The 25,259-nt window shown below is 58.2% G+C and overlaps 2 protein-coding genes across 8 annotated transcripts; one reads left to right on the forward strand and one right to left on the reverse strand.

Annotated features, from left to right (window-relative positions):
• The first annotated feature begins 186 nt into the window (after window positions 1-186).
• Window positions 187-8,654, forward strand: DDA1 (DET1 and DDB1 associated 1). 2 transcript variants are annotated; one of them, XM_061474775.1, is made up of 6 exons: window positions 218-249; window positions 2,933-3,140; window positions 3,916-3,996; window positions 4,442-4,493; window positions 4,840-4,901; window positions 5,852-8,654. In XM_061474775.1, the coding sequence occupies exons 2-6, from the start codon at window positions 3,057-3,059 to the stop codon at window positions 5,960-5,962; spliced, it is 390 nt and encodes a 129-aa protein (XP_061330759.1). In that variant the 5' UTR covers window positions 218-249; window positions 2,933-3,056; the 3' UTR covers window positions 5,963-8,654. The 2 variants fall into 2 exon arrangements, with proteins under 2 accessions (XP_061330760.1, XP_061330759.1); XM_061474776.1 differs by lacking the exon at window positions 2,933-3,140 and having other exon boundaries at window positions 187-249.
• A 4,688-nt stretch (window positions 8,655-13,342) lies between these two features.
• ANO8 (anoctamin 8) lies at window positions 13,343-23,087 on the reverse strand. Of its 6 annotated transcripts, none has more exons than XM_061474653.1 (18): window positions 22,841-23,087; window positions 20,248-20,358; window positions 20,004-20,136; window positions 19,778-19,916; window positions 19,075-19,171; window positions 18,786-18,902; window positions 18,581-18,708; window positions 18,185-18,346; window positions 17,653-17,805; window positions 17,446-17,572; window positions 17,291-17,346; window positions 16,917-16,991; window positions 16,534-16,677; window positions 15,568-16,239; window positions 15,290-15,481; window positions 15,082-15,213; window positions 14,786-14,896; window positions 13,343-14,698 (listed from the first exon to the last, which is right to left on the reverse strand). In XM_061474653.1, the coding sequence occupies exons 1-18, from the start codon at window positions 22,938-22,940 to the stop codon at window positions 14,018-14,020; spliced, it is 3,330 nt and encodes a 1,109-aa protein (XP_061330637.1). In that variant the 5' UTR covers window positions 22,941-23,087; the 3' UTR covers window positions 13,343-14,017. The 6 variants fall into 6 exon arrangements, with proteins under 6 accessions (XP_061330637.1, XP_061330636.1, XP_061330639.1 ...); XM_061474652.1 differs by having other exon boundaries at window positions 18,185-18,367; XM_061474655.1 differs by lacking the exon at window positions 22,841-23,087 and adding an exon at window positions 20,709-21,222 and having other exon boundaries at window positions 18,185-18,367.
• Between the last annotated feature and the right edge of the window lie 2,172 nt (window positions 23,088-25,259).

Genomic DNA, 25,259 nt, shown 5'->3' on the forward strand with positions numbered 1-25,259 from the left:
CATTTCCCAGCGGGCCCCGCGCCCTGCGCTGCATCCGGGTCCTGCCGCCCTGCGCCACAACCCTTCCCCCTCCCGGGCTCCGAGCGGGCGTTTCCTGCCTCGGCTGACCCCTACGCGATGAGTGACAGGCGCGGTGGCCAATAGGACGCGAGTGCCGCGGGGCGCGGGCCAATCGCGGCTCGCGGGGTGGGCAGCGGCGGGCGGTGGGCGGGCCGAGGTGCGGCTCTCACGGTAGCGGCGGTGAAGATGGTAGGTGCTGCACCCCCCGAAATGGCGGCGCCCCCTCCCCCTGCCGTGCCGGGACCGCGGCCCCGGGAGTCCCGGCATTGCCGCCGCCCCGCCGGCCGCGCTCCGCTGCCCCGCCCAGCCCGGCCACGGCGAGGCCGCGGCCGCCTCCGGCCCTCGCAGGGCCCGCACCCTCCGGTGCCCCGGGCCTCGGCGCGGGAGGAAGCTGGGGCTGCGGGGACGGGGGCACCCCAGGCCCGCGTGTTGCGCGTCTCTGAGGGCCGGGGTGCGGGGTTGCTGTGGCCCGAGGCCGGGGGTACCCCACCCTCAGGCACCCCAGGGTGGCGGGGTCCTCCCCAGGCGTGCGGGGATGAGGAGTGGAGGGAGGCCCTGAGCTGGGGGCGTGAAGGGGTTCCACACTGGGAGTGCTTGAGGGTCGCGGGGGGGCACGGGGGCGAGGGCTCCTCCGGGCCGTGGGGCCTTCCCCACCCGCAGGGATTGGGGCTGAGGGCCGGGGGGCTGCCAGGGTGTGGGTGTCTGGAGAGCAGCAGTGGGGGCTCCCCCTCCCCAGGGCTGCTGCGCACTGAGGGGCCTGTGGAGGGGGTTCACACCTTTCTGTACTCCCTCAGCAGCAGCAGGCTGTTGAGCTGGTGGTGGTAGGCTGCGGTAGCCAAGAGGCTCCCAGTCTCCTTCCTTCCCTTTGCAACAACGGGAGAAAGTTTTCCTTGTGTCCCTCCAGGAGCTCAGTGATCAGGATGCGAGCAGGCCTTGTGGTCTCCATGTACCACGGCTGAGAGTTGAGGTGGCTGTTCCCAAGCCTGCGATCATCGGTTCTCTCTAACCCACAAGCCTTGTGCTGGGTCTGAGACCTTGTTTCAACCTCTCTGTGTTGGGCCTTGTCTTCTGGAGCAGTTCCTTTCAAAAGCAGGGAATGGGGAACAGAATATGGGGGGTGGTGGTGGGTTGTCCACCTTTTTTGCTTTTAGATGAGGACTGTCACCCTCCTGGGAAGCCGAGGACCCTAGGTGATGCAGTAGCTGCCTCCCATCTCTACCTTTCACTTCCCCAGTTGTAGAAGGAACCAGTGTTGTCTTGGAGGTTGCAAAATCACACTTGTTTTGGGGGGGGTTGAGGGCCTTTGCCTTTCCTCAAAGGCCATGAGGTATCTGCTTTGTTTGGTGTTGGGCTTTCACTTCCAGCAGCTTGGCCAGGAGGAAGTTTCTTTGGTTAAAGAGTGGCAGGAGGCACTTGGGGAGTGTTTTCTCATGGGAGGTGTGACCCAGTGTCCCGCAGGGCTGTGAACACAGCAGTGACCTCCTGGGGCTTATTTACCTGCTACCCTTGGAGCAGATACAGATCATTGCACTTGGAGTATTGTCTCCTTCTGAATAGGCAGGAATGTGAGTCCAGGCACTTCCTGGGAGTGGGGCATTGGATCCAGCAGGATTAGTTGTGCTCCTCAGCTGGACTGGAGATGAGTGCTCCATGTGCTGGGTTGGAGAAGCCTCATCTGCTCGGTCACTTTGGTGTCCCTATTGCTGAGCACAGGAAAGGTGGTGGCCAAGAGCCAGGGACCTGTTAAGAGTTGAGTGTTGTAACCTTCCTGCTTGTGAGTGTGCTCGAGATCCTGCTGCAGTTTTGGGGGCAGCGAGGGGGGAACCCCACATTCACCATTTAAATTGCATTTGGGTTGATAATTGTAACCATGTTCACAGGACATAACTCGCTCTCCTGGGAAACTCCAGTGTGGAATCCCTGCAGAGAGTTGGAATCCAGCCTCTTTCCAGGGAAATGTGGGCTCTGCTGGACCAAATCCTGGCTGGAAAATAAGCAATAGCTTAACATGAGGAACTTAGGGTGAGCTGTAGCTTATTGAAGGGGTACTTGAAGCTGCGTGCTCTCAAATAAGAGCAGCTGTTTCCCATTCTTTGAAATGGTGCTAAACCCAGTGAGTTACCAGGTTCTGCTGCAGGAGCAGCAATCGAGGCTGTGCCTGGCTCTGGTTGAGGCTGCTGGAACCAATGTTCTGCACCAGGAAGGCGAGATCCTTGGAGGTGTAACAGGGTGTTTGTACAGCTCCTTCTCACCAGGATCGTGGAACTAGTTCACTCTCAGTGGAAGTGGGAACAGCAAAACCCATCAGGACAGAGGTGGGAAGTGCTGAGCTGGTGGGAGATGGATTCTGTCCTAGGGAACCTGCAGGTTGGGGGTTAAGATGGGCAGGATAAAGCTGCAGTTCCCTGTTTGAACCCAGGTTCAAGGTTATTCCTAAACTCAGGTGTATGGGAAAGGTTGAGGGTGGAAACCGGAATGTCAGGAGAGTTGTTAAAACCAGAAGTATGAATCATGTTTTCTTATCTGGCCAATGATGCCTCTTGGATGTGAATGGAAGAAGGAGTGTTCATAATGGAGGGTTCACTTGAGTGAAGTGAAAACGGCCTCTTTCCCCCTGGCAGCTTTGTGGCAGCATTTTTGGGTTGCTTCTAACCTTGAAATTAAATGATTTCTCAGCTGCTGCTTCACTGTCCTTTTCAAACTGCTTCAGAACAAGGGGATGCATGGCCTAGAGAAGAATCCTTCCGTGTTCAGTGCAACAGGCTTGGAATCTTACAGCATTTTAATGCAGGTTGAATGATTGAGAAGGAACATTTTGGGGCTTCTCTCTCTTCATCTCACATTTATTCCCCATCTTCTCTTTCTTTTCAAGACATTTCTCCCATCATCCTTTGTCTCTGCTGTGAGTAGAGGGGCTCCACCACACTTTGAAGCTCAGTTCTGTTTGACCCCAGAATATTCTGCTCCCACCTTCCTGTTTCACTTCAGAGAAGGAAATGCCTGTTCTGTGCTGCTGTGGCTTCAGTAAACCAAGAGGGCTCTGCAGGGTTCCTGTTCAGCAAACAGCTCTGCTGGGCTGGGTGAGCAGCAGTGCAGAACTTGGGGTTAGTTTGGTTTGGAAGTACCAGGAGCCTTGATGTGTGCAGGGTGGGATCCTTCCCAAAAGATAATGAAGTGGAGCCGGGCTGATAAGCTTGTGATAAGGACTGGGCTTTGGAGGCTCTCATTGCTCTGTGGAACCAACCTTGCCTATAACAAAGAATGTTAACTGGGAAGGTGAAAGAGCAGCTGGTTTTGGGGTGGTCAAGGCCTCCAGGCAGTGGTGTGGCTGTGGCAGTTTCTGGTGTGATGCTGTGGTTTCTGCTGGTAAATTACTGCTCATCAGTGGTGCAGATGTGTCTGTGTCCAGGCTCCCCCCCGTTGGACACGTCCCTGCCAAAAGAGGCTGAATCAGCAGCTTTCTCACTGAATTACTCAACTCTGGGGATAGAGTGAGCCAGAGAATCTGTGGCTGCCCCATCCCTGGCAGTGTTCAAGGCCAGGTTGGACACAGGGGCTTGGAGCAAGCTGCTCCAGTGGAAGGGGTCCCTGCCTGAGGCAGGGGTTGGAACTGGATGAGCTTTAAGGTCCCTCCAGGCCAAACCAGGCTGGGACTCTATGAAATGCGAAAGCTGGGGATTGGTTTTAAGAAAGCAGTTTGGGTGGGTTTCAGTATCTAAGACCCATCTCACTACCTGGGACCTGGCAGCATCCTTCAGTTCCTGCAGCTCTTTATCTGAGTGACGTGAGTGGCTCCTTCAGGCCAGTGATCACATTCTTTCCTCACCTGCTTCTTTGTATCCTGTGTCTTTCCAGGCAGATTTTTTGAAAGGATTACCAGTCTACAACAAAAGCAACTTCAGCAGATTCCATGCGGATTCTGTATGTAAAGCATCAGTAAGTATTGCCACATCCTTTGGGGGGAAGGTTTTCTTGTGGGGCTCAAAGGCTGCTTGACTAAAAGAAACTCCCAGTGAGGCTTTTGTTTCTTAAAACTCATGTGTGATCACAGCTGAGAGTTCATCAGCTGAGCTTGGCAAGGCAAAGTTCCTGCTTGCTTTGGTGAGGAATGTGGCTTACATCAGCCAGACCACATCTGTGGTGCTTGTATTATTTCTCTACTCTTTAGGAGTCCTGAAAAACATGTCAAAAACTGAACCTTCTCCTTTCTATGCGGGTCGTAAAAAGCTGGAGCCTCACAGTGTCCCACAACCAGGGCAGGATATCACAGTGCACTTGTAGCCTGGGTGAACAGGGGCCTTTTGGTTGGTTTAGCTGTGCTTGCCTTAAAACCCCACCTTGTTGCTGTCTTTGTCCTGTAACTGTTGTAATTCCTCTACAGAATAGGAGACCATCAGTTTATCTTCCCACGAGGGAATATCCATCTGAACAAAGTAAGTGCCCTGCTAAAGTTGTGAGGGGTTTAATAACTTGTTACAGATCTAATACTCCAAACCTGGGGTACACATAATCCCCCTTGGTTTAAACTTCAGATGAGATGATAATTTATGAAACCACCATGCCAGTGATGAGCAGAGTGTGTCCAGTTCTTGGGTTTGTGCTTCTGGATGCTTCTGAAGCAATGGGTGTCCCTTCGTGCTGTCCTCTCATTAAGAAGGACCATGGGAAGCAACGTGGCAATTACTGCACTGTCTTAAAAGTCATCTTTAAAATGGAATGAATCTCTGAGCCTCTGATCTTGGACATGACCTGGGTTTTTCTCTCTCTTTTTCTTGGCAGTCATAGTAACAGAAAAGACAAATATCCTCTTGCGCTATTTACATCAGCAGTGGGACAAAAAGGTATGCTTGTATTTCCTTCAGCATTCTTGATGTGCTGCTTTGAGCTCATTGAGCTCAATATTCATCACAAGATTGAAGAGTTAATGAAAAAAAAGAGCAAGCTGTGCTTCAGGAAGAGCATAGTGCAGGGTGGCTCTGTCTGTTCTTAAAAACCCCAAACAACTTTTCCTTCCCTTCCAATGTGAGGGATGTTGACTCAGTGTTTAGTCTAGAACTTGGAGCCTGCACTTCCAGCTCCCTCTCACTGCGGTTTTCCTTTGTGACCTTGGCAGATGGTCTCCCTGTGCCTCTGTGGCTGCTTTATGGTGAGATAAAGCTGCTCTTAGCTTGCAGGGCTGTGAGAGGAAGGCAGATGAGCTTGTGCAGAACTTGAACACACAAGGATGTGTAAGTACCTTGGGTACAAAATCTGAGCTCTCGTATGAGCAGCACACAAATCTGCTTTAGCCAGCATTTGAGACTGGGAACCTGGGATACCTGGGTTGGGTGTACTGGGAGCAAGGTGATGGATGACATAGGAGTGGAGATGTGGAAGCAGTGAGTGCAATCACAGCCAGAGCAGAGGCTGTGGAAGAACATGGGGGGAGGTAAAATAATCAGGAATCTTGAAGCTAAAGAGAAAGGATTTGTGTGTGACAGGGTTTGGGAGATTCCGAGGTGTTCAGGGACTGGCTCAGAGCAGTGGGAAAGGGGATCTTCCTCAGCTTTATGCAGCATTTGAGATCTAGAACTAAAAGGTGCTGAGATCAATGGTGGGTCAGTCCCACCCCCAGATGTCAAGAACAGTGTAGAAGCAGCATCTTTTGGCTTTGGGCAAAACCCTCTTCAGTGCTTGCTCCTCCAGTGTGTCAGGTCATTGCAGCCAGAAACTTCTAGAAACATTCTCCTGGTATTCCCAGCCGAATCCTGGCCTCTGGGGAATTTCACTGTGCCTTTCTCTGTCCAAACAGAATGCAGCAAAGAAGAGAGATCAAGAGCAGGTGGAAATAGAAGGTGAGAACTCGGCACCACCCCGGAAAATCGCTCGGACAGACAGCCAGGACATGAATGAGGACACTTAAACTCTTGACTTCCTCCTCTCATACTTTACAGGCGCTTCCTGTTTTGTCTCCAAGTGTGTAAATTTGCCCCTTGCCCCATCTCTCCCCCCTCCACTGTGCAGCCCAAACCACTTCTGACTTCCCAGGAGCCAACATATTTATTTTTTCTCTTTTTTTTTTTTTTTTGTCCTCTCCATTTTTTTATTTATGCCGTAAACCTGATGGAGCGGAGGTGGAACGATGGAGTAAATGCTGTAGTAGGACCTTAGTTCCTCCTTTTGAAAACACTGTCACTTTGGCAGGTTTTGAATCTGTTACCTATTGCCCAGGTCTAGCCATGGGAGCCTGGGTAAGAGACATGGGTTATCACAGAACCCTCCAGAGATACATGCTCTCTACGTACCCACTGACCTACTACAAGTGGTTTAACTCCTCTTTGTATGTGTCCGGGCCAGCCATAAGTGCATGGCCTCGCCATTCTTCCTCCAAAATTCTGAAACTGGCACTGCACTAAAACAAAACCCAACCAATCTACATGAGTGTCCTTCAGGGTTATGTTGATCTTAGCAAATGTGTTGTCAACTTGATCAATCAGTTGTATCCTGGTCTGTTGTGTAAGGGCTGCGCTCCTCCCGCGGCACGCGTTATCTCAAGCATCAGTGCACATGGAGAACTCAAGTGAAAGGTGTGTGGCTTTTGTTGCTCTGACTTTCTAACCTTCTCTTGGTCTTGGATGGACTGATCTGTGCAACTTCTCCATTGGAATAAAAGGATACTCTTCTACTGTGCTGAGTACTTGATCACCAGTGTGTGTAAGCAGCGGCTGATGGAGGCAGCCTGTGGCTGGAGAAGTCTGGGAGCATCTCAGCAACTGGATGTAGTTCTGGTTCAACTGCCAGCTCCGAATAATGGTACGTTGTGTTGTGCTGCAATAGCAGAATGGAGTTGGTCAAAACATGAGCTTCCATGGTCTCTGGTGAAGACCAATTCCTCTTGGACTCAAGACAGTTCAGTGCCTGTTGCCTGGAACCCTTCCCTGACTCTTCGAGAAGAGCCAAACCGGAGGCCTGTGAGTTGTCTGGATTCAGAGGTTCAGAGACTCAAAGGAAATGAGCATTGTCACCTGAAGGGGACAGGAAAGGTGTAGCTTAGTAATGATGTCTTGTCTGCTTTAACATAAGAAGCTGACTTCACACTGTGTTAGTTGAAATTGTCACATTTGTAGCTGTGGGGTTTTTTTTTCTTCCTCGTTAACAAATCCTAAACACGAAATCACAGGAATGTTGTTCTGGAGATCCTGGACAAGCCTCATTCCGAGCGGCTGCAGCAGCTGGGAGCTTTGAGGGGTTCTGCTCTCCCTTTCTCCATGGCATTCCCATTCAACCCGGGGCCACCACGTGTTCAGGTTTGGGAACGCAGGGAACGCGGAGGGAGTGAAACTTGCTGCCAACCATAGGTTGCAAGGCAGACCCTTAGGAAGAGCAGGGCACAGCTCACATTGCAATTCTAGATGTACCTTTAGGCACCAGGTTTCTGATGGAATGAATTTAACTTAACACCAGGTAGTTTAGAACTTTGTATCTGCCTCAAAAACAAACCCCAACCAACCTTTTTGCTATGGCAGTAACCTCCAAATTACTGGAATGTCGTTGAAAATGCCAACTGTGTTGGTGAAGATAAAATAGACTTGGGTTTCTGTATGATTTACTGGTGATGGCAAGAGGACTCCATGCTGGCAGCAAGTGCTTTTGTGCACAGTGCAAGACATTGAAGATCACTTGCCTCATGGGGTGAAGCTGAAGCTGAAGAAGCCTTTGAAGAGCTGTGAGATACCAGAGGAAGAAACGAATGTGCAGCTGATGATAAAGTATGACCAATCTGTGTGTGTAGCAAAGCTGGAGAGCTGCAGCCTTGCAGCAATGTCTGTACAGTGCTTTCAAGTTGTAAAATGCTGTATAATTCGTGGTGGATCCAGCAAGGTTTGAGCTTTGCTGACTATTCTGCTAGCCAGAGTGATGTACTATTAAAGAGAGTTGGCAGTTCCTTCCTGTTGTAAACCCCCGTCTTTGTTCCCTCCGTGTCTTTTACAACTGGTCTTGGTGGTTATGGGAACCTTTGCCAATATTTCAGTGGTTTTAGGAGGTAAAAGCAAGTTGCCTTTTTCAAGCAGTTGGGAAACACTGGAGGAACAAGGCTCAGAGCACTGTTAAGTGTCCAGCCGTTTGGGTATTGGTTTTGTTGCATCGGTGCCTGTGTACAAGCGGTGTGGATTTCTGATCCCTGCACTGAGGCTCTCTACATCCAACCTGAAGCCAGAGCTCTCTCCCTTCCTCCTGCAGGCTGCTGCTGGCTCCAGTGCTGTCTTCCAGCTATTGCACTTTGATCCTATATTTTTGTCTGTTTAGTACGTGGTAAGTGTCTTGGGTTTGAATGTTGCATGGAAGGTCTCATTTGCCTAACTGTGACTTCCTGGTGCCTTAGTGCATTGAAACCAACGCAAACAAATGTTGACAAACCCAAACCCTGGGGGTTTGCTGACCACACTGTGTGTACAATACTGAGCTCCTCTGATTCCAACTGTTGTTATAAAGTGACTGATATTTAGCCACCCTCGGGGTTTTATATCTGCATAGTGGTATTTTTATTGTTTCTGTTACCAATGTATACTAAAGGTTTGGGTTTTTAAATGAAAACTTGAGATACTTGTCAGCAATCAGAATTCTGTTCTTTTTTTTTTATTTTTTTGAGTTGAATAGCACCTCTTTGCTCCAAAGCCTAACAGCAGAAGAGTGTTCCTCCCTGTAGGAGCTGCCCCTTCCTGCGGACTGTCCCCTTCTCAAGCCTCTGTCCTGTGTTAAACAACACTGGAGCTCGGCCCCCTGTGAGCAGTTAGAAACCTGCTGGGTAAGTTCAGACTGTCAAGAAGTCTGGCGCTGCCTTTTTCTAATGTCAGGGTACTGCTGTGCAAGGAAACTCAAGTGTTTTAGGGGAAACTCTTGCTGTCTCACGCTCACTTCTTCATTTTTAGGGGAGATCTAGTAACAAAAACACAGAGTTGGAGATGGGAAAACAGTGAAAGGGAGGATAGGCTTGAAGGTGGTGTGTGAATTCACAGCTGAGGGTACGAGTCTGTGGTGATGGTTGGCTCCTAGAGCTGTGCTTATAAAGAACAGTGAGCAGCAGGATGGAGATCCAGGCTGGGAGCTGCTGATCTCCCCTGATGCTGCAGCTCAGCCCACACTGAGGCTGTCGTGGGTCTAAACTCTTTACCACGGGAGTATTTAAGGTGGGCAGAAGGTTTTCTTGGCTGCATTTCAAAGTTAGGTCTGATTTTAAACCCACAACTTGTTTCCTTAGCCTTGGCAAGACATGAAGCACCAGCAGGGTTTGGGGTCATGGCTTGCACAGCCGCTGCCTGTAGGGAGCTGGTTGCTCAGGTTGTGATGAATTGTAAGGCCACACTTAACCCATGTGCTGTTTTCTGTCATCCTGGTCAATGTGCCCAGCTGTTTGTGAGCTCCCATGTGCGTGGTTGTCCGGGGTAGATAACAGCTCTGCCTTTGGAAGGGTGGGAAGTTGGCTTTGGAGTGGGATCACTGGGAAAAGGGGCTTTGTCCCTTCACCAGCAGCTCAGTTGTCAGGGTTTGGGCTGTTTCATATGAGGCAGGTTTGGAACATGCTGGACACTCTACAGACCAGGTTTAACTTCAAAGCTTGATGTTTTGGTGAGCTCCTTGATACTGGCCTGAAGAGCAAAGACTAAGCAGGAGGCTTGGATTGTCTCTTAACACCGCAGTTACCAGCTGCATTACCTCTTGTTGTTTCTTCTCTTGTCTGTGAACCACAAGCTTCATTTTCTGGTTTTAAGTTCTTTTAAGACAACTTGCCTATCTAGAATAAGAAAACTCTTTTGATCTCCTAGATTAATGCCATCGAGCTGGCAGCAGAGGAACTGTGTGACATGCCGACCATGAACAGAGGAGTTCCAGCTCAGCTCTCGCTGTCAGGGGTTTGGGTTCTATTTGATGTGGACCAGAGTGGGAAATCCTTTTCTTTAGAGATACCTCAACAACAGCGAAGGGTATTTTTGGGAGCAGCACGGAGAATGTGCTCCAGGAGGGGGAATTGCACTGTGGCCTTGGTTAAGCCCAGCCTGACCTTCAGGCAGTGCTGCCGGCACTGCAGTGTGTCTCTGCTGCAGGTTTGCAATGCCTGTGACCTCCCAGGAGAGAGAGCAGCCCCACGTCTGGTCTAGCAGCTCATGTGGGGTTTTTGCTGCTGGTAAGCACCCAGAAGGGCTGAGTCAGCAGGTTGTGCAGAGGGACTGTGCCAGCTCCCAGCTTAGTGTGGAGCCAATGGTTGTGTCCAACCTGTGCTGAATGTCACAGCGCTGGCTTGTGGAGCTTGTCCTGAAGCGCCTCTGCAGGCATCTGCGTTGTGGTTTGTATAGAAGATGTGTGTCATCTTGGGAGCTGAATGCCAGGGAGAAAGGATTGCTAGAACCTCATCTCTCTTTCACCACTGGGAAGAAAAAACACATTTTCTAGATATTGAAAAGACTGAACCTGGCCTGCAGGGAAGAACATGCGTGTAATTGAAGTGAGGGAATGGAACCCCAGCCTTCAAATTCTCTTTGACACCGAGATTCTGTTTCTAAAGGCAAAACTGTCCCAGTGTGTCCCCAGTCCTGAAGAACTCTGTGTGTTGTTAGAATTGGGTGGTTCTAGGAATTAAAAGAGAGTTCGTGATGCTTTTGAGAAGCCTGCGTGGCTTTAACTTTTATGGCGAAGTTCCCCGTTTTGCTGATGTTAACCTGGAAGGGAGTGTTCACTGGGGAGATCTTGACCCTATTTCCAATCAGGATTTTCTTTTCTATCCAGCAAAAGGTGGCTGGCCACCTCCAGGGAAGCGGGTGCGTGGGTGACATGACACCAGGGGAGCTGGCATGCTGGGGACCAGCACTTGTTGTTGAGACAGGGTTTTCCATAGGTCATCTGCTCTCCTGCTCCTTCCCCTAAACCAACTCATGGCTGCCTTGTGCACAGTGATGGTGGTGATTTGTTACGCTTCTCATTTCCTCACCTTCATGGCCACAGCCAACTTCATTTAGTGACTCAGAGGAACATTTGACTTTGCCTTCTTGCGAACAGCTCCATAAACATCCCTGGGACGGTGGGTCACTGTTCCCATTGCAGCACTGCAGTCCCTGGCATGTTGCTGTTCAACACACAAAGTGCTTTGATTTTCTTGAGGGTCATGATAGGAGATAAGTCAAACAGGTCAAATCCTCTTGACTGCTTTGATAGGGGTGAGCGTGGAAAGGGGTGAGGGGCTGGGGAGCAGAATGAGGTGTCTGGTGTGTTCTTTTTGGGGATGTAGGGCTATGGGAAGACAAATCCCTTTAAGAAGTGGCCTGGGACCTCAATGGATGGTCAAAGCTGAGTCACTGCCTTGTCTGTGCTGGAGTTGTGCTCATTTCCAAGTGTTCATTTGTGATTAATCAGTCCAAGGTGCTGTTACTGAGCTTCATGGGGTATTTTTAGTGAAAGCAGCCGCATGGCACAGCCCAGCTTGGAGCTTTCTCTCACCTTCAACTGCTTTAACTCCTCCAGCCCGTTCCTCCCAGCCTGACTTTTTGCCACACAGTATCTGTGGCACTTCCAAACCTGGCTTTGCAACAGAAATTTCCCTCTTTTCCACACGCTCCTGTCTCGTGGGGCTGCAAGAAGGTGGTTTTCCTGGAAGCTGCATCTTGGGAGGGTGGGAACCTACCATTAGCTTAATGTCAGGGCCATTGGGTTTACGTTTATATTCATCTCTTCCATGATTGATACTGTCTAGAATAAATGGGCAGAATTTAGAGGGTGAGAACTTGGGTCATTCCTCATGTGTCACTGCCTGGGGGCTTTGCCCTCTCTTAGAAGACTGTGCTGGGTGGCAGCATCCCTACTGTCCCCTTCCCCTCCAGCAGCAGATCGATGCTGCAGGCAAGAACTGAGCCCAAGGCCTCAGGCTTGTTGAAATAGATTTTTATTGCATTTCTGCAGGTTTTACAAAAATATGACAAAATAAATTAAAAAGAAATAAATAACCCCCTTCAGTTCTGTTAAATTCCCAACACAATAAAACACAGAAAGGAATAAACCAATCCAAATGCCTCCCTCCTTGGCACAGTGACTGCCCCAAAGAGGGAGATCCCAGATGGGTGCCTGCTTGTAGAAATACTTTATTATAGGGAGAAATGGTTAAAAATGCCCTGGGCAGGGGGGTCCTGGGGGCAGCAGGGCCCTGCCCTCCCCTTTGCAAGCGGGATGGGAAGAGATGGAGCCAGGATGTTCCTCTCAGGAGGGAAGAGGGATTGAAGAAACTCTCTTTAAGCCCCGTGTGTGTTTGAGGGGGGCAAAGCTGAGCTGGCCCTGAGCACTCAGTGACGTGGAGAACCAGGAGGCAAGGGCTGAGCTTTGGGCTCTGCAGTGCCCAGGGTCCTGCAGGCGGGGTGCTGAGCTGAGGCTGGGGGGATTGGGTTACCTGTGCCCCCAGCCGGGCTGGGCTCTCTCCTCGTGCTGTGCTATAACTCTCCAGGGCATGGCTGTGTTGGTACCAGCCTTGCTGCGCCCCAGGATCCCAGGAATCGCTCCAGGAATCTCTCCTGCATCCTGTGCTGCTGCGAGGGGGCGCGGCTGGGGTGCCCCTTGCGCTCCCAGGGGCTGGCCCCCGGCGATGTGGGAGATGGAGCCCATGGACCTGGAGAGCATCTACAGCCCAGGAGCAGTGGATAAAGCCTTTGCCCTCTTCTGCCCTTATTGCTGTATAAAATGGCTTGATTTGAAGACAAACACAACTAATACATGACATGTAGAGAGAGAAACAAGGATGGGGGGAACAACCTGATGTTTTCTACAGCCCAGGCCTTAGGGAGAGGGGGATGCGCTGATGCTGTGAGGCTGCCCGGGCCTGGACCAGGCACAGTGATGGGGCAGCCCCGGAGCCCCCTGCCTCTCCCCTGCTTGCTTTGGAGATGGGTGGTGGCTAGTGGCAGTGGGGGGCTGGATGGGTCCCCTTGGGGGTCCTGTCCCACAAAGCGAAGCAGAACCGCGCAGAGCCGCGGCTGTTAGCGCTAAAAGTACCACCGGCCCCGGCAGAAGCGAAGCGGCTCCCACCCCCCTCCCTGCCCCTGCCCAGGGCTCGCGTTGCGTTCCCCCCCCCCCCCCACCCCCCGGTCCCACTCCTTCCCCCAGGCTCCGGCACAACCCCCGCGAGTGCATTATTGCGAAATCATTCCAGGAAATGGGAAAGTGGAGCGGGAAGAGGCCGGTCCCGGCTCGCGTTGCAGTCGCTGGGGCTGCTGCCCGCACCTGGCCGGGCTCTGCCGTCACATGAAGCAGAGCAGAGTCGCTTGCGTTGGGGTTGGTTTGGGTTTTAGTGCAAGAAATGCTGCCCGTGCATGAGAATCCGGGTGCTGGCGCTCGCCCCCCTCCCTCCCGGCCGGTCTTCGGGCAGGACAATGTCCGGTGCTGGGAAGGAATCCACATGGAGGCTGCCAGGAGCAGGATGGAGCAGTGACTGTATGGCAGGAGCTATAGGCACGGGTGAATCGGGCTCCTCTCTCCACCATGGTCTCATCCCTCTGCCATCAGAGACATGGTGCTGAGCCCGGCGAGCTGATCCTGGTGGATCTGGCACCACTGAGTTCTCCTTGTCTCCTTGGGCTGGACCACAGCATCTCCCCGTGAGTCTCTTCAGGCTCACATCTGGGCTCACAGCACAGAGCCAGACTGGGGCATCTCTGGTGGGGCACAGGAGGGGAACCTGTCGGGCTGCTCTGAATCCAAAGCCACGGCCAGATGCCACTTACACCGACGGCTCTTTGCTGGGTGTCCCTGGTGCAGGATGCAGCGGGTCCCAGTGGAGGGGCTGGAGGGACACAAGGGGATGCAGCACAGGGGAACAGTGCAGAGCGAGGGGACAGCTCCTGGTGTCAGGATGGCGAGGGGAGGTGAGCGGGTGGCGACAGCAACGGCTGCCTGGAGAAGGGAGCGCTCATTCCCACTCATCCCTGCTCCCCCACAGCTCCAGTTAGAGTTTATAGCCCCCGCTCTCCTCCTCCGCCCGGCTTTCCGGCTCCTCACGGCTCCCTTCCTCCTGCACCCCATTGAGATGGGACTTGCTGGGCACTGGCCGCTCACCCATGTCCATCGAGGGGCCGGGACGGGGCTGGGGGGACGCAGTGGCCACGGCACCATTGCCCCCAGCCCCTTCAGACTTGCCGAAGTTGAAGAGCTTGCCGGGATTGAATGGCTTGGTGGGCGACTGCACCTTCTCGGTCCCCGTGTCCCGCTTAGTCTCGGGGGACTTCAGGAACTTGAAGCTGAGGAAGCCAGGGAGTTTGTTCTCGCTGCCCGTAGGGGACTGGGGGGACCTGGTGGTGGCCGTGCTGCCAGCCCCAGTTCCCCCGGAGAGGAACTTGCCCTGCAGAGGGATGATCTGCTTCAGCTTCATCACGTTGTTGGTGGCCAGGAGGGAGCTGGGTCTCTTGGGCTTGTCGGAGCCGCTGTGCGAGCTGCCCCCAGAGCCTTTCCCTTTGCTCTGGCTCTTCTCATGGGCCGGGTCCTGCCCGGTGGCCTCAGGCTTGGCCTCATCCCGGCTGGATTCCCGCTCCTTGCGGGCCTGGTACTCAGCGTGTCGCTGCCGCTCCTCCTCCTCCCGCTTGCGCCGCTGCTGCTGCTGGAAGTGGTGCTGTGCCTGGCGCTCGTGCTTCTGCAACAGGGACCCCATCAGCATCGGGACACCCTGCGGGCGTGCTCAGCCCCAAGGAGGGGCCTGTCCCATCCCAGCAGCCCCTACCTTGAAGGCCTCGCGGCGCTGGTATTCCAGCTTGGCCATCTCCTCGGCCACCCAGGCGGGAATATCGGGGATGGCCACTTGGATGATGTACTTCAGGAACAGGGCGAAGTGCTGCAGGGGGATCAACATGGTTCTGGATGAGCATCCCCACCCTGGGCACTGCTGCCCGCTCCTGAAACACACCCCAAAAGGGATGGGGGGACTGGAGAGACCACACAAGAACAGCCTAGGGGGTTAAACACCTCGTCATGCACCAGGAGACCCTACAATAACAGCCATGGACACAAGCACCGTACCTCTAGCACCACCACGGAGATGATGGCTCCTTCGGGGCTGAGCCAGGGGAAGAGGCGCTGGAGCTGCCCACACTGGGCAATCAGGTAGCAGTTGACCACGATGGCCAAGACGCCCATGGCCTCCATCACCTTCTGCAAGAGCCACAGTGCCAGGAATGAGCCCCCCAAGGGAGGGGGACCCCCGGGTCCCCATCACCCCAAACCCCACCTGCCACTGCCCGATGCTCTCGACACGTTGGCCAAAGGGGCGCTGGAGCCCTGTGCACAGCTTGAAGGCATCGCTCCGGATCTCGATGATGTTGTTCACCAGCGCGCACATGGCAGCCAGGGGGAAGGCGGAGGAGAAGAGCACCACGTACCCGAACTGGATGAACATCTCCTGGTAGTCCTGGAACGTGTCCTGGGGAGGACGAGGAGGAGGAAAGGTGTTGCAATGGGGATAGGGGGGTGAATGCTGCATCCCACCAGCTCCATGTCCCTGCTCACCTCATACTTCTTCATGCAGCTTTCCACCTCTGCCTGTGTCAGCTGCGTGGAGTAGTCCTCCTCCGGAGGGTCGATCCACGATGCACGGTTGCGCTTCGTTCCTTCCTCCTCACCTTCCTCTTCCTCCTGGCTCTCCGCCACCCTCCTTCTGCGCCCAGCCCGCGAGACCACTGCAGGCTCCATTGCCTTGACCGGGCTGCCAGGGGCACCTTCGGCCTCGTCCTCGTCCTCGCACAGCTCGAACACGGACGCGGGGTCCATGCCCTTCTCCACCATGGTGGGGCTGCCCTCCTCCAGGAAGCTCTCATCCTCGGCGCCGCCGGGCTCGGTGCCGCGCCGCTCCGCCTTCTCAATGAAGCTCACCTTCTTGAGCTTGAGCCCGCAGTCCAGGGCGCTCTCCTCCTCCGAGTCCGACTCTCGGCGCTCCTCCTCCTCCTCCTCCTCCTCCGGCACCCCGCAGCCGCCGTTCAGACACTTCTTCTCTCCCCGGGGTCCTTCGGAAGGGGCCGGGGGATGGCGGCGGGGGACGAGCAGGCAGAGCAAGGCCTGGGCGAGCTGGCGGAGGCTGCGGAGGTTGAGGTCCCCGCGGCGCAGACGCCGGTACAGGTGGGGCTGTGAGACCTCCCTGACGTTCTGCAGGAACTGCCGGGTGATGAGCAGCGTGGCCAGCATCTGCACGGGGACACGGGGGGACAGGGGCACGCCGTCACACCCCCAGGGACAGCACAGCGGGTGCGGTGTCCCTGCATCCCCATCGCCTGGTGCACGGTGTCCCTGTGGCATCACCCCGGCCCCGTTCCCACCTCCTGTGACCCCCCCCCCCCCCGTTGGTGACAAGTGATGGTGGGACCTCAGCTTGTGCCACCGACCGGAGCAGAGCCCGAATCCCTCCCGAAGGGCAGTGTGGTGGTCCCGAGGTGAGGTGCAAAGGGATGCCCACACCCCCCCCCGCAGCCCCACTCCTACTTTGGATATTCCCAGTCTCCAGCAAAAGCCCAGGAGGCCCTTAAAGAAGATGAGAGAGAGGTGGAAGTGGAGGAGGATGAAGGGGAGGAGAGCCTCTTTGAGCTGACGCACGAGGCTTTGGGACAGAGAGAAGATGAGCAGGAGCTGTGGAAGGGACAGAAGAACAGACAGACAGAGACAGAGAGACACCGTGAGCGGGAGCGGGAGCTGGGACCCTGCACAGCGGCAGCAGCAGCCAAGGACCGCGGCGGGGGCTCGCGGGGGCACCCCCTCCCCCGGGAGGAGGGGACACGGTGACAGGGATGGGTCGAGGACGTCGGTCCGGACGGTGCCGGGGGGGGCTCCGGGCGGAGCCGCTGCCCCCGGGCGCGGCCCCTCCTCACCTCCTTCAGCCGCTCCATGTCTTTGAGGTAGAAACCGATGTAGAAAAGACTCAGGTATGAATTTACAAACTGAAACTGTGGGAGACGAGGGCGGTGAGCACGGGGTGGCACCGGGACCCGCCGGTCCCATTCAAACCCCTCCGGTCCCCTCCATCCCCCTCCGGTCCCCTCCAACCCCCTCCGGTCCCCTCCATCCCTCTCTGTCCCCCTCCATCCGCCTCCGGTCCCCTCCAACCCCCTCTGGTCCCCTCCATCCCTCTCTGTCCCCCTCCATCCGCCTCCGGTCCCCTCCAACCCCCTCTGGTCCCCTCCATCCCTCTCTGTCCCCCTTCATCCCCTCTTCATCCCCCCCGGTCCCCTCCATCTGCCCTCACCAGGACGATTTTGATGATGAGATGCTTCTCGTAGGCACTCTGCAGGCGGTAGTTCTCTGCAAAGCAGAGGAAGGGATTCAGGATGGGGGCTCAGGAGAGGGGATCCCAGCACCCAGCCTTGCCCACAGCACCCCTGGGTGCCATCCCCAGCATACCCATGTCATTCAGCCAGTACGCGATCTTCTTGTAGAGTTCATCGCAGGCAGTGACGATGATGGCCAGGAGGATCTTGGGGAGGAATCGGATGATGCGGGGCAGCTCTTGGATGCTCAGCACGAACTCCTGCAGGGATGGGGATGGGGATGGGTGAGGCTTAGCGTCGGGGGGGTGCTGTCAGCCTGGAATGGTGGGATGAGACTCGCCTGGAGCTGGAAGCAGCCCAGCATGAGGAGGAAGACGAGGGAGAGGCAGGTGAGGCAGACAGGGAGGCTGACCAGGCTCTGGAATAGGAGGCGCTTCCATGGTGGGTAGTAAAACTCCTCCGCACTGGTCACGGGGCTGATCCTCTTAATGCCCTAATGAAGGGGTGCAGGAGCTTGTCACCCTCCCCATGTCGGGCACCCCAAAGGAGCCCCCCGTGACCCCAGCACAGACCTCCCTGAGGGGCTCGTTGTGGTCAGGGGGAGCTCAGCCAGACCCAAACACAGGGGATGCTCCCAGCCATAGGAACCACCCCCCCAGCCACAGGAACCCCCTGCCACAAGAACCCCCCTGCCACAGGAACCCCCCAGCCATAGGAAGCCCCTATTCATAGGAAACCCCTCCCCAGCCATAGGAACCCCCTATCCATAGGAAACCCCTCCCCAGCCATAGGAACCCCCTATCCATAGGAAACCCCTCCCCAGCCATAGGAACCCCCAGCCATGGGGACCCCCTCTCAGAGCCAGGGCTCACCCTGAACTGTGGCCGCGGCTCCTCAATGGACTCAGCCGGGGTGTCCAACGTCCCCCATTTGTAGGCGAACTCGGCGCCGCGGCGCTTCCACTCCTCGAGGAAGAGCGTGGCCCAGATGACGTTGAAGATGGCAAAGACCACGCAGCAGATGTCCTGGCTGGTCTGCAGGAACAACAGCACCCACTGCACCAGGGCCTGCGCCTCCTGTCCCCAGCATCCCCCCCCCAGCTCTGGGGAGCCCCATGGTGCTGCTGCAGCTCCATCACCATGGGCTTGGGAGCTACAGCGTTCAAGCACCATAGGGAAAAGGCTGGAGCAAGGAGGGATGGAAAGGTGGCAAACAGCCCCTCTGAGCCCCAGAAACAGGGATTCACCCCATTTCCTGATCCCTCTCACCTGGTCGTTCTCGGTGAAGGTGTAGAGGATGGACCCGAACACTGCGGGGTACACCATGGCCGAGGTGTAGAATCCCAACCAAGCGAAGTACATGGCGATTTTCACCCCAAAGTAGTCGCAGATCTCATCTGTGGGGACCATGAGGGGGGCAATGAGCAGAGCTGGGACCCCCCATTGTGCCCACACCACCCCCTCGTCCCCATACCGAGAGGTTGGGCCTCGCACACCGCCTGCACCCAGGACTTCATGAGCCGCTTGAGGATCCTCTGCTCGTGCAACGGGAAGACCTGCTGGATGACGCCGCGGGCCGCCAGCTCCGGGACTGCGCCACAGGGCACAGCGTAAGGGATGGGACAGGGGGGACACAGAGCAACCCCCCCCGTGTGCGTCCCCGCATGGCCCCAGCATGGAAAAACAATGGGGAGGTTTGGGGTGGCCTGCGTGGGGATGGGGACACGCGGTGACGGGGGCGCGCTGGGCAGCTCCGTACTCACTGATGGGCTGCCCCTCGAGGAAGTGGATGTTGTGCAGCGACTCGCCCTGCTTGGCGCGCAGGTTCTCCAGCCAGTACCTGATGATGTTTTGCCGTTCCTGCAGCACCGCAGCGGGGTTCAGCCCCGGGACATGCTCCCACCAACCCCTAACCCTAACTCCATCCCTGGACCGACCTCATCCCCAGTTTGGGGGGTGGCTGGATCAGTCCCTGATCCCGTGCTTCACCTGGGGAGGGCAAGAGTACCTGCCTTCCCTGCATCCCTGCCCTGCAGCCCCACATGCCCACAGCCCTGCATCTGCACACATCCCTGCATTCCCACATCCCCGCATTCCCACATCCCCACATGCCTGCATCCTGGCATTCACACATCCCTGCATCCCGGCATCCACACAACCCTGCATCCCGCATTCCCACATCCCTACATGCCTACATCCCGGCATCCACTCATCCTTGTACCCCTGCCTCCCATATTCCCAAACTCCTGCATCCCTGCACCCCCACATCCCTGTATCCCACGTGCCTACATCTCTGCACCCCTGCATCCCCACATGCCTACATACCTGTGTCCCCACATGCCTACTTCCCTGCGTCCCCACATTCCTGCATCCCCACATCCCTGTACCCCATATCTCTGTATCCTTGCATCCCCATGTCTACGTCCCTGCCTCCCTGCCCCATGTCCCTCATCCCTCGCATCCCACCTGAGAGGTGAAGAAGTAAAGCTCATTCTCGATGTTCTCATAGATGTAATCCTCCTCACAGGAGAAGCTCCGCATTCCGCCTCCGAACTCCGCTTTCACCGGCTTCCGCAGCCCAATCTCATCGGCCCCACGCAGCAAACTGCAGGAGGAGGGGACAGCGCTGGGGACACGGTGGGGGACACCCCGGGGACCATGGCAGGGGCTGGGGACGCAGCCAGGACCCCACCTCTCATAGGTGGCAGTGACGAAGAAGGCGTACACACGGGTGTGCTTGTGGTGCCGGACCTGCACGATGAGCTCAGGGATGCCGAGGCGGATGTGGTTGAGGAGCCAGAGCAGCGTGTGGTCATCGGTGGTGTCTGCACGGTGCTGCTCAGCACGGGCCACATCTCCCAGCGCAGCCCCATCCCAGCCATTCCCTCCCCATTCCCGCTGTGCCACCACCCAGAGCAGCTCCAGCAGCTCCCTACCCGGGAAGGTCATGAGCACGTCGCAGTTCTCTGTGGGCACCGTCTTCATCCAGGCCTTGTGGGACATGATGTAGCGCCCGGCCTGGAGCAGCCGCTTCCCGAAGAGCTTATCTGCAGGAGGGAGGGAAGGAGGGAGGGGATGAGCAGCCATTGGGGAACCCCAGGCCCCCGGGAACTGCACCCCAAAGCACCCAACTCAGCGGCCGGCGCATGGGGTGGGCGCAGGGACACCCCGTGTGTGTCTGTCTCCAGCAGCGCCCATGGCAAAGGTCACGGTCCCGCTCCTGGTGACGCCGGCCCTGGCTCAGGTTTCTCCTCCGGCAGCTCCCAGTGCCCAAAAAGGCCCCCGACAGCTGCCGGGGAGGAGCCGGGAGCATGTCCAGGCACCCATGGGTGCTGCTGGCCATGGGGTGCCCCACTGCCAGCCCCCCCCCCCCCCCCCCCCCCGCCCCGCCGCTCACCTCCTCCCGCAGCCCCTCGGAGGGGCAGAAATCCGGCTCCAGGAGATGGGAAAAGGCAGGAAAAACGGGGAGAGCGGAAAAGCAGCCGGTCTCCATGGAAACCCAGGGAGGCCCCGCATCACCGCAGAGAGGTGGGATGGGGACAGTCCCCAGGGCCCCTTGTCACCCCCCTATCGGGTGCCGGCGCAGAGACACGGCCCCTCTCCATGCTGCGGGGTGTGCACAGCGTGGGGACAAGCTGTCCCCGTGCCCAGTGTCCCCATTTCACCTCCTGGGATGGATGGGGACTGGGTGCATCCAAAACAGGCAGGGAGAGCAGGATGGGGCTCCCTGGTGGTGCTGGGGAGCCCTGTGGGCCCCCACTTGCCCCTGCCCCGTGCTGGCTGTGAGCCCGGCCACCTCCCTGCCTCAGTTTCCCCTCCAAAGCCAGGGTGGCAGAACCAGGATGGGGCCTCTCCGGCTGCCCCAGGGCTGGGAAGGTCCCGGGGCTCCGGAAACGCTGCTCACACCAGGACCTGGCAGCCCTGAAAAACAGGAACTGCCAGACCTGCTCCCCCAGCTCATCCCTGGGGATGCACCCGGGTTCCGGACACCCCGCCAGGCACCAGGGCTGAGACCTGGCAAACTCATCACCAGGCACCACCAAGAAGGGGCTGTGGCGCCAGGCTCTCAAAGGGCTCCCTTGTCCTGGCACCGTGGGTGAAGCTGGGGATGGTGCCAGGCTGGCGGGAAGCCACCCCCAGAGTGGGGCCAATCCTGCTGCCAGGGGCATGTCCTGCACCCTGCTGCTGGGGTGCCGGGGTGACAGGGTGCCGGGGCACCACTGTGCCAGGGACAGAGCGCTGAGGTACTGGGCTACCAGTGTGTGAGGGACAGAGTGCTGGGGTACTGGGTACCAGTGTGGCAGGGACAGGGGTGCCAAGGTGCTGGGGTGCTGGGGTGCTGAGGTGCAGGGCAGGTGTGCAGCGCTGGTGCCAATGGTTGCCTGCGCTCACCGGGCCTTGCAGCAGTGCTGAATTCACCCACTCTGGGTTATGTAGGCCCTGGCATGGGCAGGGCAGCGGAGGAGCTGCACACGCGTGTGCATCAGCTGCAAACCGGGGCGATGCTGCGGGGGGACAGGAGGGATCTTCCTGCCCAAGGTCATGGCAAAAGATGTGGATGAACTGCAGAGGGGTCCCCAGCATCGTGCCTGCACCCCAACCCCACTGGGGCTGAGCCCTGGGGTCCCCCTCACTCCATTGATCCCCAGCCTCCCCCTGGCAACCAAACTGGCACAAGGGGCTCACTGCTGGCCTGCAGCATCCCAGCCCACCCCCAAGATGTATTGTCCCCCCCCCGTCCACCAGGGCCCTGCTGCTCACCTTGGCTCTCTGGGATAAGGTCATGGGAGCTGCAGCGTGCTGGGAATGACGCTGCCCCACCGCCGAGCGGAGCCCGCGGCCACCGGGGAAGGTGCTTGTTGGGGGGAGCGGTGATGCCGCGTCCCGGGGGGGGCACACAAAGTGGGTCACCCTCCCGCAGGCAGGAGCCCCGCTCGGCAGCACGGCGGGCAGCAGGCCCTGCCTGCACTGCCTGGCCGTGGGGAACCCAACCTGGCCGTGGGGGTGTCACCTACCCCTGGTGCCACACTGGGGGGACATCCCAACCCCAGCTTGGGCACCCCAAAACCAAGCCCTCATCCTGGCCTCACTGCCCAGATCTGTCCTGGAGGGCACTGAGCTGGTTGGGGGGGGCAAAGGCCTGTCCGGGGGGGGGGCAAACCGGCTTTCCTGGGGGGACTGCATGGCCTCGGTGTGACACGGGGTGTGCATGGACCCGGTGCTGGGCCGATGACTGGGGACACCGACCTGTGCATGGACACCGTCCCGAGGGGGCACGGGCCAGTGCGGGGGACACACACACACAGCCCCGACCCCCGCAGGACCATGGATCCCCTCGGGCTCTCGGACCCTTCCGGAGGGTTGCTTGGAGCCGCACCGGGGACTCGGCCCGTCCCGTCCCCGGGGAGCCGCATCCCGGCCGAGCCCCGCCGACATCCGCATCGAGCCGCAGGGAGCTGCCGTCCCCGCTCCCCACCCTGCAGCCGCAGCCCCGACCCCGGCGGCGGCTCCCGCCCGGTGCCACCTTACCCAGGACGCCGGTCGGGGCCGCCGGTTCCGTTCGCTCCTCCCCGGCCGGGGCCCGCCGGGGCCGGTCTCCGTCCTGCGCTGCCACCGGCGGCTCGGGCATGGTGCGGGGCTCGGCGGCGGGGGCCGGTGCATGAGGCCGCCGCGGCTCCGGGCTCGGGGCCGGTGCCGCCGGTGCCACCCGAGCCGCTGCCGCCGCCGCCACCGGGGCCGGGCGGGAGGAGGGACAAAGGCGGCGAAGCGGAGCGCGGCGTTCCCGGCCCCTTTAATTGTCTGGTTGGCCGCTGGCTCCCCAGCGCCGGTCGTACCGGCCACGCGTGTCCGGCCGCGCCCCGTGGGGTGGTTCTGCGGGACCGTGGCGGCGGCGACACCCCCCGGGTCACGGAGCATCCCCCCCGGAGCCGCGTGTCCTCGCATACCCCCGGGACTGACACATGTCCCCGTTATCCCCCCCCGTGAGTGCCCCACGTCCCCATTTCCCCACCCCGGGACTGCCCCACATCCGCATCATCCCCCCCGAGCTGCCCCCTGCATCGCCACCTCCCCGTTATCCAGCCTGCACCCGGCCCCCCCCGCTCCCATTCCCTTGGGTCAGGCTTTTCCCTGGAGCGCTGAGGGGGAGCGGGGGGGGTGGGGGTAACCGAACGGGGGGGACGGGGACGGTAACCCGAGCGAGGCTGCACTCTGATATTTCGGGAGCCCTCCTCTGTGCCTCCCCTCCCTTCCCCAGCCCGGACCCCTCACTCTGGGGGGGAGGACCCCTCCACCCGGCGGGTCCTGGGGGTCAGCGCAGCCCCCCCTTTGAGCCCCTTTCAGAGTGGTCATTGGTGTGCGGGTACCCCTGTGCCAGGTCCCGCTTGTCCCCTTGCCTTGCTCCGCACACCCGCTGCTATTCTGGGGCAGGGGCTTAGTGCCAGCGCTAAGGAGCGGTGCCACAAGGAGCTGTCCCCTCCCCCGGCATCTGGCGCGGGGGGGAGACGGGACGGGACAGGCTGGCACCTCTCCCAGGCCAGGCCTGGCCATTGGCCCTGTCTTAGCTCGGCACTGGGTGACCCCATCCCCTTTCGGTGGGTCCCGAACCCCCACAAGAGCCTCCTGGGACCCCCGTGAGGTTGGGTGAGGAGGGGGCTGAGGCACTAAGAGCTGGGGGGGTGGGAGCGGTGGGTGGCCCAACGAAAAGCTTCTGCACACAGGGTGGGGTGGGGGCTCCTGGGGCCTGCCCTGGAGGCTTGGGGGGGGGGCACCCGAGTGCCCCAAATCCCCTCGAGAGACCCCCCACAGCCCCACAGCTGGGCCCGCTCCCTGCTGATGCTCTGTGCTCCCATCCCTCATCCCTGACCCGCAGGGCAGAGGGAATCTGGGGGAGGCTTGCGGGATGTCTGTAGGATTTAGCAGAGGAAGAGGCATCCAGCATCCCCGGGATTCCAGCATCCCCGCCTGCATCCCTGCCAGCATCCCGGCCATGCTGCTGTTTGCTCCTCCCTGCTCCAGCGCCTTTGTCTGCATGGCCGTCCCCGCCTTCCACAACACTGCCACCCCCCCCCCCCCGCCCCGGCCACCGCAGCCGCCCTCAGCCCTCCGCGGCCCCAGCAGCCCCCAAACTGCTGCAAGCTGAGCCGATATTTGGGGGACCACAGGAAAAGACTCCCCCAGAGTAGGGGGAACCCCATTGTCATGGCTGCTCGTACCCCAACCCCTGTGCACCAGCTGGCTCCCTCAAGCCCCCACCCAAGGCTGTGTGTCCTGAGCAGGATGGGATGGAGACAGGGATGGGGTCCTGCATCCTATGGCAGCGATGGGCAGCAGGATGGGGAGTGGGAACCTCGCGTGATGCTGCTTGGAGAACGTTTCTGTGGTTCATGGAGCAGCGGGTGGCTGCGGGTGCACATGGTGGGGGGCGCCTTGTGGGAACCCACATCCCACGTCCCAGGGTCAGCCCCAGCTCCCGCTGCCGGCTGAGATGCAAGGGTACGTGGGGGGTCCCAGGAAAAGAGCTTGACTGGGGGCGGAGCTGGGGCTCAGCCACTTGGCGGGGGGGGGGGGGGGGGGATTGCCCATCGTGAGGACCCCGAAATAGGAGGGTCCCAAAGAGTCCAAGTGCTCCTGAGGGCAAAGGGGACGGGGCCCAGAGTGGGTGCAGAGCAGGGGTAGGAAAGGGACGGGGTATGAGGGGTTCTGCCTCCCCCCCCCCCCCCCCCCCCGATACGGGGACCCCCACCTCAGGGCTCTGAGGGTTATTTGAGGGTGCAGCCGGGGGTCGCGAGTTTGTTGCTCCCGCCAGGCCCCGCACCCACAGAGCAGCACCACAATAACCGGGGGAACCCCCGGGGGGGGGCCGCTGCACCCCAATAGTCTGTACCCCTCGAGGGGAGCACCTGGGGGGCGGGAGAGGGCGGGGAGAGAGCGGGGTTTGCAGCCCGGC

The sequence above is a fragment of the Pezoporus flaviventris genome, unplaced genomic scaffold (genome assembly GCF_033815535.1).
Source record: "Pezoporus flaviventris isolate CSIRO_AGI_PZ_B2104156 unplaced genomic scaffold, CSIRO_AGI_Pfla_v1 ptg000080l, whole genome shotgun sequence".
Classification (NCBI taxonomy): domain Eukaryota; kingdom Metazoa; phylum Chordata; class Aves; order Psittaciformes; family Psittacidae; genus Pezoporus; species Pezoporus flaviventris.

Excerpts from the sequence above, each read along its gene's own strand:
- DDA1 (XM_061474775.1), top strand. The coding sequence starts at position 3,057 with ATGCCTGTTCTGTGCTGCTGTGGCTTCAGTAAACCAAGAGGGCTCTGC. Across the intron at positions 3,997-4,441 it reads ATTCTGTATGTAAAGCATCA|AATAGGAGACCATCAGTTTA; the intron begins GTAAGTATTGCC and ends ATTCCTCTACAG. Across the intron at positions 4,494-4,839 it reads GGAATATCCATCTGAACAAA|TCATAGTAACAGAAAAGACA; the intron begins GTAAGTGCCCTG and ends TTTTCTTGGCAG.
- ANO8 (XM_061474651.1), bottom strand. The coding sequence starts at position 20,654 with ATGGCCAGCAGCACCCATGGGTGCCTGGACATGCTCCCGGCTCCTCCC. Across the intron at positions 18,903-19,074 it reads CCTCGAGGGGCAGCCCATCA|TCCCGGAGCTGGCGGCCCGC; the intron begins GTGAGTACGGAG and ends CCTGTGGCGCAG. Across the intron at positions 14,699-14,785 it reads AGCGCCGCGAGGCCTTCAAG|AAGCACGAGCGCCAGGCACA; the intron begins GTAGGGGCTGCT and ends TCCCTGTTGCAG.